At 48.3% G+C, this 12321-nt stretch overlaps 2 protein-coding genes across 2 annotated transcripts in view; one reads left to right on the forward strand and one right to left on the reverse strand.

The window, feature by feature from the left end:
- asap1b (ArfGAP with SH3 domain, ankyrin repeat and PH domain 1b) overlaps positions 1 to 9039 on the forward strand; it is a 44091-nt gene extending 35052 nt beyond the window's left edge. Inside the window, exons 20-28 of the mRNA XM_079754760.1 lie at positions 158 to 225; positions 715 to 822; positions 1229 to 1460; positions 4857 to 5024; positions 5286 to 5364; positions 5980 to 6044; positions 6224 to 7050; positions 7546 to 7668; positions 8058 to 9039. Of these exons, the coding sequence (XP_079610886.1) occupies positions 158 to 225; positions 715 to 822; positions 1229 to 1460; positions 4857 to 5024; positions 5286 to 5364; positions 5980 to 6044; positions 6224 to 7050; positions 7546 to 7668; positions 8058 to 8132 (1745 nt within the window). The 3' untranslated portion in view covers positions 8133 to 9039. The remainder of the gene's footprint in view (positions 1 to 157; positions 226 to 714; positions 823 to 1228; positions 1461 to 4856; positions 5025 to 5285; positions 5365 to 5979; positions 6045 to 6223; positions 7051 to 7545; positions 7669 to 8057) is intronic.
- Positions 9040 to 9654: 615 nt separating this feature from the next.
- Positions 9655 to 12312, reverse strand: eef1a1l3 (eukaryotic translation elongation factor 1 alpha 1, like 3; the record flags this gene model as incomplete). The annotated part of the gene is made up of 7 exons (XM_079754761.1): positions 9655 to 9764; positions 10055 to 10289; positions 10571 to 10827; positions 11058 to 11208; positions 11291 to 11587; positions 11906 to 12085; positions 12169 to 12312. The coding sequence occupies 7 exons, from the start codon at positions 12310 to 12312 to the stop codon at positions 9655 to 9657; spliced, it is 1374 nt and encodes a 457-aa protein (XP_079610887.1).
- Positions 12313 to 12321: the final 9 nt, after the last annotated feature.

Below are 12321 nucleotides of genomic sequence, written 5' to 3' on the forward strand. Positions count from 1 at the left end.
ACATACACACTACTTCTGAGGGGCAAGAATACCACATACATCTATACACACACACACACACACACACACACACACACACACACACATAGATATAAACACACCTGCACACTAGACTCCTACGGTCACTCACCCATTTCTTCACTCCCTTTTTTTCCAGCCAATCAGAACGGGGAAACGGCCCTGGATGTTGCTAGGCGACTGCGGAACGCTCCGTGCGAGGAGGCGGTGAGTAGCGGAGCTGAGCACGCTCATTGCGTGCACCCGGACACACGTTTTTTACACCGGCACACGTGTTGCTGTCAGAGACGCACACATGGGCAGATGGTTCCAGTAGAGAGGGGTTGTTGTGTTGGGTCTGAGGCCACCACTAGAGGGCAGTGAGGGGACTCCTGCTCCCTGACTGCAGGGAGACACAGCCTTGGCCGTTGCTCACTTCTGTTAGAGTTATGTGTTATATTAGAGAAGTGGTTTGATTCATTTGTTTGTGTGTGTGTTTGTTTGTGGGTGTGTGTGTGGTTGTCTGTGTGCACGGGTATGTGTGTCTTTGTGTGTGTGTCTTTATGTGTGCTTGTGTGTACGTGTGTTTGTATGTTCGTGTGTGTGCATGTGTGTGTGTGTGTGTCTTTGTGTGTGTGTGTATGTGTGTGTACGTGTGTTTGTATGTTCGTGTGTGTGCATGTGTGTGTGTGTGTGTGTCTATGTGTGCGTGTGCAGCTGGTGCAGGCTGCCGAGGGGAAGTTCAACCCCCACATCCATGTGGAGTATGAGTGGAGCCTCCGTTTGGAGGAGATGGACGAGAGCGATGATGACCTGGAGGACAAGGTGAGACCGCAGCATCAGCACCATCTCCATGGGGTCTGGATGCACCATGTCAGTCATGGATTCAGATCCTCCTGCGTCAAGTATCTTAAAGGACAATTCTCATCGGAAATGAAGGACTTAATACGACAACAATAATTGTCAACTATAATTCAAACGATTGCCATAACCCCATTAAGACGTGATTTATTAGCCTGCATATAACCTGACCTTTGTCATCTCGCCCCCTCTTCCTCCGCCCCTCCTTTGCCCCACCTCCTCCTCTCCAACCCTTCCTCCTCAAACCTCCTCTCCTCCATCGTCCCCCTCCCCACTTCCACCCCTAATACCCTTTTCCACCTCCACCTCCTCTCCTCCATCCTCTTCCTCCACCTCCACCACTAACACCTCCACCCCTTACCCCCTCCAGCCCAGTCCCATCAAGAAGGACCGCTCCCCGCGGCCCCAGAGCTTCTGCCACTCCTCCAGCCTCTCCCCCCATGACAAGCTGTCCCTGCCGGGCTTCCTCAGCCACCGCGACAAGCAGCAGCGGCTGTCCTACAGCGCCTTCTCCAACCAGGTGTACAGCACCTCCACCGACCTCAGCTCCTCCTGCTCCCCCGTGGACGGACCCCCGCTGCCCCCCAGGAACCAGGGCAAAGGTCAGACCTCACACACACACACACACACACACCCAGTGATGCTAGCTCCAGCACCAAGTCTGAGGCCAGCCTTTAGGAGCTTAGCTGTTAGCCTGGGTGCTAAATTGCTGTCTCGGTCTAATCTAGGAGCTAACTTATTAGCATTGGAACTAGATGCTGTCAAAGGCTAGGCTAAATAAAAGTACATACAAACACTGTGCTTGGTGGTAGGGGTGAGCCACTGTAACCTGTCTCACTCATGTTCTTTGAATCATGCACACATTCTCAAATGTAGAATGCGACTGGTCAATAGGGAGAGTAGGGTCTGGGGCCCGTGCCATTAGCAGTGTTAACAGAGACCCCTAGTGGGGTGGGGAGGGCCCCAGACGGAGATGAGATCCCCTGTCAGACGATTAGACACCGAGTCCACCTCAACACTTTTATAATTAAAAATAATAAGGCCATGAGTAGGAGTCATCCTAGCAGGAGGTCCTAAAGCCACAATAAAGGGCTCCTATTTGACCACCGGGATTTATGATGGATAGATCCGCATACCAGCCTACGCAGTGGACTGTACCAACTGGTGGTTGATCTATTCATTATACATCTTGGCTATGGTTTTTTAACTGAATGTTGCAAATAAAGACAGTTGGAGTTATACTGAAATAATTGATGGTTTAGTTTAATATATACTTAGATATTGTGTACATTGTTAATCGATCTTCACAATTGATATTCAACACGCTAGCTGTATATTCTATAGCATATGCCAAAACGCTGTCTTAATATATATTTATAACAATATATAGTATTCCAGTATGAAAGCTAAATGTGCTCTAATGTGTTCCAGTATGCTAGCTAGATGTCACCTAATGTGCTCCAGTATGCAAGCTAGTTAAGTCCAAATGTATTCCAGTATGCTCGCTTGATATGCTCAGATATATTCCAGTATGCTAGCTAGTCTGCCTAATATATTCCAGTATGCTAGCATGATTTCTTCTTATGTATTCCATTATGCTAGCTAGTTAAGCCTGAATGTGTTCAGCATGCTAGCTAGTTGCGTCTAATTTAATCCTGTATGCTAGCTTGATGTTGCCTAATGTATTCCAGTATTGTTAGCTAGATGTCGTCTAATGCATTCCAACACACTAACTGCTGACAATAGCAGGATTAGCGGCATGGCATTCTCTCTTCCAGCCCTGGCTCAGAGAACCTCGGCCATCTCTCCCCTGGGTTTTTCCTGCTGACTAAATCTCATCTTGTGCTTCTGGTGTGGGAGTCGCTGTTTTAAATAGTGACATAGATTCCCTCCCACACTCCTGCTCATCTCGCTCTTTTCTTTTCCCTCCTTTCCTTCTTTCTTCCTTTCTCTTATTCAGCTCCACACTTGGCTTTCCTTGGCTCTCACTCGCACTACGCCACTCTGGCTGGCTCTCGACCGTACATCAGTGAATATCCTGCTTTTACTTTCTGCCCTCCTCCCCTCTTCTTAAAGCCTCATAGCGGTTACCTTCCTCCTCTGGTTTCTTTCTCTGCTGCTCAGAGAAGGGATCGATGTCTCTCCTCTTAAACAAGTTAAACGTTTGGCAAAGACTCCAGCCCCTGTTAGCGGAGATGGAACTTCCAGGTTCAGAAAGTACAAATTCAGCCCTGGATTTTAAATCAACCATATGAGCCTGGGGATTGAGACAGAACACATTAATGAGTTTCACTGTGCTCAGTGCTTAAGGGTTGGAACAAATACATGGCAGGGATTAACTTCCTAAACCTGGAGCTCTGGCAAGCTGATTGGTCTCTTGTTGTAAAACGTGAGTCGTGCCCAAGATCTCTGAGCAGTACAGTTCTATCATGGCTGAGTTCTCTATAAGCTTCTCTTACTAGACTTCACTGTAGACCAGAATTAACACCCTTCAGGATAACACCCAGGCTAAACCAGGCCCATCCCCACCTGCCAAAAACACGCAGTAGCCCACACTCCTTCTCCAGGGTTGTGTGTGTTTCTGTCTCACACACACATTCCTCGCTGGTGTGGATGGCCTGGGGAGTGTTGTTTCTACTCCTGTCTCTGTTGTCCAAACACGGCGTCCATGTCCTCCCGCCCAGTCTGTTGTTCCTGCTCCTCAGAGGGCCTCTACTGTCACTATCACTATCACATCACCCTGGATAACAGTCACTATCACCATCAGATCACCATCACTATCACTGACACTATGACAATCACTAACACTAAACACTATACAATATCACTATCACATCACCCTGGATCACAGTCACTATCACCATCACTATCACTATCACCGTCACTATCACTGACACTATGACTATCACTAACACTATACACTATCACTATCACTATCACATCACTCTGGATCACAGTCACTAACACCATCAGATCACTATCACCATCACTATCACTGACACTATGACTATCACCAACACTTTACACTATACACTATCACATCACTCTGGATCACAGTCACTATCACCATCAGATCACCATCACTATCACTGACACTATGACTATCACTAACACTGTACACTATCACTATCACATCACCCTGGATCACAGTCACTATCACCAACAGATCACCGTCACTATCACTGACACTATGACTATCACCAACACTATACACTATCACTATCACTATCACATCACCCTGGATCACAGTCACTATCACTGACACTATGACTATCACCAACACTATACACTATACACTATCACTCACAAGCACTATCAATATCACGAACACTAACACTTACTCTATCACTCACTAACATATCTCTATCCCTAACACTTTCACTATAGTAACACTATCACTATCCATTATCCGTCTCCAAGCTCTACATCTCCATTCAATCTTTGTTCGGTAACCATGGTAACGGCGAAGCCTGACAGCTGTCAATCTGCCCCCCTATCATCAACATTGTCATCATCTGGTTTGCTTGTGTGTGTGTGTGTGTGTGTGTGTGTGTGCGTGCGTGTGCGTGTGTGTGTGCGCGCGCGTGTGTGTATGTCTGTTTATGTGTATCTGTGTGTCCATGCCTGTGTCTGTCTTCAACTGTGTGTATGTCTATGTGTGAATCTGTATCCTGTGTGTGTGTGTGTTTGTGTGAATATGTGTGTGTGTGTGTGTGGGTGTGTGTGTGTGTGTGTATGTGTCGGTGTGTGTGTGTGTGCGTGTGTGTGTGTGTGTGCGTGTGTGTGTGTGTGTGGTGCGTGTGTGTGTGTGGGTGTGTGTGTGTGTGTGTGTGTGTGTGTGTGCGTGTGTGCGTGTGTGTGTGTGTGTGTGTGTGTGTGTGTGTGCGTGTGTGTGTGTGTGTGTGTGTGGGTGTGTGTGTGTGTGTGTGTGTGTGTGTGTGTGTGTGTGTGTGTGCGTGTGTGTGTGTGTGTGTGGTGCGTGCGTGTTGCTCCTGCAGCTCTCACCTCATCCGGCTCCCCCTCCACCACACCCTTCAGCCCCGGGGCCAGCGCCACCCTGTCTAAGAAGAGGCCTCCGCCCCCTCCCCCTGGACACAAGCGTACCCTGTCCGACCCACCCAGCTCCCTGTCCCACGGCTCCCTCAGCAGGGCGGCCCTCCCCGGGGGTGAGGCGTCCACACACCCCCCTCCACACCGCCTTCCCATGGGGAAGAAACAACAACAGCAGCAACCTGTGGTCTAAATCAGAACAGAAAAGCATCTTTAGAAAACTCAGCCAGAGTTTGTAAAGGATTACCTAGGAGGCCATATGTTTTTAATTTTCTTCATGCATTCATATCAAATAAGCACTTATTTTTTGGGGTGTTCTGTTGTATCATGGCAACAGAAAACTAATTAGTTATTTGTTGCCCATGTCAAAATCACAGGAAGTGACTCTACCCCTCCGCCGATGAACAAGATGTCGCCGATCTCTAACAAGTTTGAAGGAATTCCACAGCCGCAAAGGTAGCTGCAATAAACTTGATATTTCGAAATCGGCGTGTTTGCATAGTCTGTCGAACTGCTGTCGAACTCATCAAACATGGCAATTTCGAAAGGGTCCAATAAAGTCACTTTGATTTCTGGGCTTCTTGTTTATTGACCTCAAAGGTTTCCTACCTTCTCATAGTCACTGCTTGAGCAATCATATAAATGTGCATAATCCCTCACAATCTAAGAAAGTACTTGCTTCCAACTGGTTCATTGATATATTTCGGCCTTATCAACAAACTATAGGAGACCCAAATACTTCAAACCAAAGGTCACTACAATGACCTTCAATCCAAATAAATGCCAATCAATTTAACTCGCTATGGTGCTATTGTAACATAGATTATCTGAAATGCCATTGCAGTAGCATATTTGTGACCAGAGATGGTGCTGTTCCTTAAATTTAGTTTCAGATTTTCATTGCTCAGGTTTCTCTGTGCAGCAGAACAGTCGCGAGGGTGACTCCCAGCTTAATGCATTAATGATTTTCTCTGTGGTCTTGATGATCCTCTGACTGAAGACAAGGCAGTTGCTTCTTTCTCCCATTGGTTACCAGTTCATGTATTGATAATTATGTTCATGTTCCTCCAGCTCCACTGCAGCTAACACCAAGTCTACTCTTGGACCAAGAGTTCTCCCTAAACTACCTCAGAAAGGTAAACAGCTCCTTGTCTTGCTCTCCAGCACTGTTGTGAAGTAGCTCACACTGACATGTTTAGTTTAGGCTGTCAACAAAGCACCTGTCGACAATGAAGCAGCAATGATATGTTGCAGGACATGTTTCCAGATGAAGCCGCTCAAAGTAAGGCCCTCTTTGTGTTTGTCTTTCCGCCAGTGGCACTGAGGAAGATAGACACCATCCATCCATCGATGGACAAGCCCAGCCTGCCCCCAGAGGTCTTCTGCCACCTGAAGTCCCCGTCAGGAGCTGAAACCCCCCAGAGGACCGTGCCCCTAGAGCGGCCTCATCCCGGGGACCTGCCCCCCAAGCCCCAGCCCTCTGACCTTCCCCCCAAACCTGGTGAACTGCCCCCCAAGCCGCAGCTGTCTGACCTGCCTCCCAAGCCACAGCTCTCTGACCTCCCCCGGAAGCCCCAGCTGAAGGATCTGCCCCCCAAACCTGGAACAGCTGAGCCCGGGACACGAGTCCCACCCGGGGAACCCTCTCCAAAGCCCCAACCTTCATCTCAGCCTCACTTTCAACCTCCGTCTCAGTCTCCATCTCAGCCTCCTCCTCAGCCTCCATCTCAACCGCCGTCTCAGTCTCCATCTCAGCCTCCTCCTCAGCCTCCATCTCAACCGCCGTCTCAGCCTCAGTCTCAACCTTCATCTCAGCCTCTATCTCAGCCTCCAGCTCAACCTCCGTCTCAGCCTCATACTCCATCTCAACCTCCATTCCAACCCCAACATCAACCCCCCTCTCAGCCTCAAATCCAACCCCAGATTCAGCCTCCATCTCAACCACAGCCTTCCCCACAACCTTCCCCCCAACCTTCCCCACAACCCTCTCCACAATCCCAACTCCAACCCCTTGACCCTCCGTCACCCAATCAGCATGCCGATGGGGTCAGCCTGTCTTCCCAGCAGTCCAGTGAGGAGACCAATGGGAGCCCAGCAGGAGGCGCCGAGACGCCCGTGCCTCTGCCTAGAAAGATCAACACGGTAAGCTCACACGCCTTCCTCTGTCAATCATCCTCACATAAAGTAGGATTGAAAACGGACAAATGTGGGTTGTGTTGCTTTGGCAATCAGACCATTTACTAGTTGTATCGCTTTAGCTTTATTGGTATTAACATTTTTACATCCCACAATGAACGTGTTTTGTCTTCATGGAGCCAAAGGTTAATCCAAGGCACAGTCACATAAGCCCCTTCCTTTGACCAAGGCCCGAGGCAGAACAACTGGAGTCTCCGGGCACTGCATTAGGCTAGTGATGGGTCAAATGCTCAAAGAGTTGCTGATGGTTAAATGTAAAATTTCTACTAGTGCTGTTAGTGATGGGTCAAAGGCTCCCAGTAAGGCGAGTGAGAGTCAAATACTCTTAGTGCTAATAGATATAGTCAAATGTTCCTAGGGCTTTATTTGTATAGTACGTGTACCTTTGCAATACAGATGAAGAGGGTGCTCTTCTAGAAGTGTCTGCTGATGTGTTTCCAGGGGAAGAGTAAAGGGCGCCGGGTGAAGACCATCTACGACTGCCAGGCGGATAACGACGACGAGTTGACCTTTGTGGAGGGAGAGGTCATCATCGTCACGGGAGAGGAGGACCAGGAGTGGTGGGTGAGTACATGCCTATAACCATGACGGCAGCCGGTAGGGTCTCAGTGGAACCCCATCCTGAAAGGCCCTCGGTTAAGTCACAGTTCGGAAAAAGGTGTCCTTAAATGTGCTGATGTCTTATCTATAGTCTGATGAGCCTGGTGAAATGGCTGTAGCCGTCTACTTTCTATAGTTTACCTTAGTATACCTTATGGCATAAACTAGTCTGCAGTGGTTTTTACCACAGATAGACATATTACTATGCAGACAGGTCAAGTAGAACAGCAACACTACGGCTCTAAGTAGCTCCGCGTCCAACACGTGTGTTCAAGTGAAAAAAAGCTTCACCAGAACCCCTGCATGTATGAAGTGCAGAGTGGCGTGTATTTACTCTTCGTCTTCTCCTGCAGATCGGGCACGTCGAGGGTTTCCCGGACAGGAAGGGCGTGTTCCCGATGTCCTTCGTCCACATCCTGAGTGACTGACCACCATCCCCCCTCTCTGTGAGCCCCGAGCGAGGGGCACAGAGAGGTGCACCCTGGGGTGCTGTGACTAGTTAGCACCCCTCCCTCCCCAGCAGTGTGGGGGGCTGTATAAAGAATGCATGTGTTTTCTTTTTCTCTACCAGTATTATATCTCTATAGCATGGCCCCCAGCAGGCCACTCTCAAACCCTTAGCACTTACCTGAAGTCTACGTTTATGCTGTTACCGTGTATATATGTATGTAAATATATATATATTTGTGTGTGTGAGTGTACATACATGTTTTAATGTACAAAACGTGTACACGTTAACATGGCCCTCGACCTGTACGGGCAGAGGAGCACTAGTTTTATTCATATTAAGTTCTACCGACCTATTGAGTCAACCACTCTCCTTGAACGGGAACGGAACAGGGACTGGGCCGTGAGAGATAGGTCACATGACCCCACGCGTCTCTCCCGCGTTCAGATTAAATGTACTCCCTTGTCCAGCTTGCTTTGTGTGTACATGTTTTACAGTGAGTGTAGGTACCTGCTGCTACTGTCTATACACCAAGGCTTGTGGTACCAGTTATTTCAACCCATATGAAGTTAACTCGGCTCACGTCTACAAGCGATCCCACGCTCTAACCACTAGTGCAAGGAGTCCTGCAGTGATCATGTGGGACACCTCAGCAATATCCAGTTAGCAGCCTTCAAACAGCTCGTGTAGTTCTAGTCTTCACAATGGGTGACTATCATGAGCACCAGACCGTTCTCATGAGTTTGTATCGTGTCCTACCATACTCCCCCCCCCCCCCCCAGTTTTGATAGCTGGTCCTACACCACCACTAGATGTTTAGTAGACCTGGTATGACATGGCCCCATGCAGTTCTAATGTACACAACCATTTCAAATCATTAAAGTGCTGTACCCAAGTGCATCTGGTCCATTCTTTCTAATCAGTCCAGTTGGTTTACATCAAGTGAATCTAGCACTAAATCAGTTTTATCCAGTGGTTGGTTGACTTGGAAACTCCAAACAGGTTTAACCAACTGGGTATTGCAAATCAATATTTACAAGCAGACCCTTATACCAAAAGTGACTTGTCATTTTTCAGAAGGTTGACGACATCAGTAAGGATGTTCATAGAACCAACTGAGTCAACCTATTCCGTATACAAAGATACACCACCATGTACTATAGTAAGAGTTCAAGTACTAGAACGCCTAGGAACAAGCCATATCATACAACTAGCAAAAATGTGGGTTTAGGTCTCGTTTAACGCCACTTGTAAGGACATGCATTAAATATTTACCACAAGGTCACTCAGCTTTTTTTTTTTATTTTTTTAATTCAACTTTCAGTTTTCCATCTCAAATTAAATGCCATCAAGTGCCTAGTCTTGGGAACAAAAACATTAAAACCAATGTTTTAAGAGAACATAAATAACATTTGTGTTGCAACACAAGACTCACTTATAATAAAAAATTATATATACAACTGAAGCCATCATACCAGAGTACTGGTAAACAAACTAAAAACTTATTTAGACAATTGGCTCTTCTGGGTCGATTTCAATGAGCTGGCTTTTTCAATGGACTTGATGACTCCGACGGCAACAGTTTGCTTCAGGTCTCTGGCGGCGAAGCGTCCTGTTGAGTGGAGGAATATAAAGAGATAAAAATAAAAATAGCTGAAACGGCTCAAATCAAAAGGAAAGATGTTGCATAGTAAATGTATTCCTACGACAAACAATTTATTCTTAAAGGGGAACATGGAAAAAAGATTACAGAGATGCTGTAGACGGATGCTGTAGACAGATGCTGTCCATTTCCCCCAAAACACCAACTAGTAGGCTTCCTCAGCAAACATTGCCAAAAGACCTGATTGATTTAACGTGGCAAGCTCAACTAATAGAGGAGCCCACTAGTTGAGGACTCACCCAGAGAGGGGTAGCTGAAGAAGCTCTCCACGCAGAGGGGCTTCTTGGGGACCAGTTTGATGGTGGCCGCGTCCCCGGACACCAGGATCTGGGGCAGGTCCTGCGTCTTCTGCCCACTGCGGCGGTCCAGCTTCTCCTTCAGCTCCTGGAAGCGGCAGGTGACATGTGCGGTGTGGCAGTCGAGCACCGGGGAGTAGCCTGCCTTTATCTTGCCCGGGTGGTTCAGCACGATCACCTGGGGAAGGAGGACAGCAGGTTACAACCCCTTGTCAAGACAACAGTAGTGGCATGGTAACGTCATCTAAAGCGTGATGCGTTAGTCTTCCATACATATGAGTTTATTACTCCCAATGTAGCTTGCCCCAAATCACCAAACAAAGCTCATCCCTAGCGTTGTGAGACCACCCCTCTATAAGACTGTGAACGTCTCATATGGCTCGCTCTTCTCTACCCTGCAGCGCAAACAATTGAACAACCTGCCTTTCAAACAAAGTACCCGCCCTGTGTGAGACGGACCTGGGCGATGAAGCTGTCCACCTCGGTGGGCGGGTCCTGCTGGGCGTTCCCCGCCACGTCTCCTCGTCGCAGGTTCTTCACAGCGACGTTCTTGATGTTGAAGCCCACGTTGTGTCCGGGCAGCGCCGTCTGGAGGCCCTGGTGGTGCATCTCGATGGACTTCACCTCCGCAGTCAGCTTGGCCGGGGAGAACAGCAGTGTCATGCCGGGCTTCAGGATCCCCGTCTCCACCTTGCCCACCGGGACTGTGCCGACGCCTGTGGGGGAAAACAAGTGCTAGGGTCACCAAGGAAACGGCCACTTTATTTTTAGCAATTAATTGAAAGATTTGAGTCCCAGCATCATTTGGAAATATATTTAAACTAAACCCAATTAAACTGACCAAACATGCCTGTAGCCATCAGAAACTTCTGCTGGAGTTCAGTTGCTCTAGCAAGAAAAGGTTAAATGTAATTGATGGGGATGTCGTGGGATCAAGTATACGGACCACCGATTTTGTAGACATCCTGCAGGGGGAGACGGAGTGGCTTGTTGATGGTGCGGATGGGAGGCTGGATGGAGTCCAGCACTTCCAGGAGGGTTCTGCCACTGGAATGACCTTCCCTACGCTTCACCTTCCAGCCCTGGAACCATGACATCTGGGCCCAGAACATTAAGACCGTCAGACACAAAAACCTCAACATTGATCTGTTACAGTAGAAAGTCACATTACGACAGTACCTTCTGCGTGGGGGTGATCATGTTCTCGCCCGTCCAGCCGGAGATGGGCACGAAGGGCACAGTGGAGGCCTCATAACCAATCTTCTTCAGGAAGATGGTGACCCCGCGAACCACCTCATCGTACCGCTTCTGGCAGTACGGCGGCTCAGTCAGATCCATCTTGTTCACGCACACGATCATCTGCTTCACGCCGAGGGTGTAGGCCAACAGAGCATGCTCACGGGTCTGACCGCTGCGAGAGACGCCGGCCTCAAACTCTCCTCTGGCTGCAGAGACCATGAGGATCGCCACATCAGCCTGGGGAAGACAAGGTGAACAAAGATGCACATGTTGAACGAAACATTTAAACCAGCACTGCGCAAGTCAGCCATTAGCAGCCTCTAGTGACTTGAGTTGTAGCTAGTCCTAGGTATAATATTTTCAAATGTTGGGGCCAGGGCAAAAGTGGATCAGAATGTAACATTTACACAGAATACTCTAGAATGGTTGACTCTAGAAAATTAAGGTAAAGACATTTAAAGTAGTGAATATCTGCAGTTGAAAGGTTAATGGTTCAGGTCTAAACAAACTATACGATTTTAACCGAGATCGGAGACCTCCCTCCTCCCAACCCACCTGCGATGTCCCGGTGATCATGTTCTTGATGAAGTCCCGGTGGCCCGGGGCGTCGATGATGGTGATGCTGTACTTCTGGGTGTTGAACTTAAGCAGAGAGATGTCGATGGTGATACCACGGTCACGCTCGGCCTTCAACTTGTCCAGCACCCAGGCGTACTTGAAGGAGCTCTTGCCCATCTTGGTGCAACGAGGTTAAGGTTTTATAACATAGTTTAAAGAAAATAAAACGAAATTGCACATTAGTATAGTAGGAGACTCACCTGAGCAGCGGTTTTCTCGAACTTCTCGATCTTCCTGGGGTCGATGCCCCCGCATTTGTAGACCAGGTGGCCGGTGGTGGTGGACTTGCCGCTGTCCACATGGCCGATAATGACGACGTTAATGTGGGTCTTCTCCTTGGCCATGTTGAAGGG

This window comes from Pollachius pollachius, assembly GCF_949987615.1.
Source record: "Pollachius pollachius genome assembly, chromosome: 17".
NCBI classification, from domain to species: domain Eukaryota; kingdom Metazoa; phylum Chordata; class Actinopteri; order Gadiformes; family Gadidae; genus Pollachius; species Pollachius pollachius.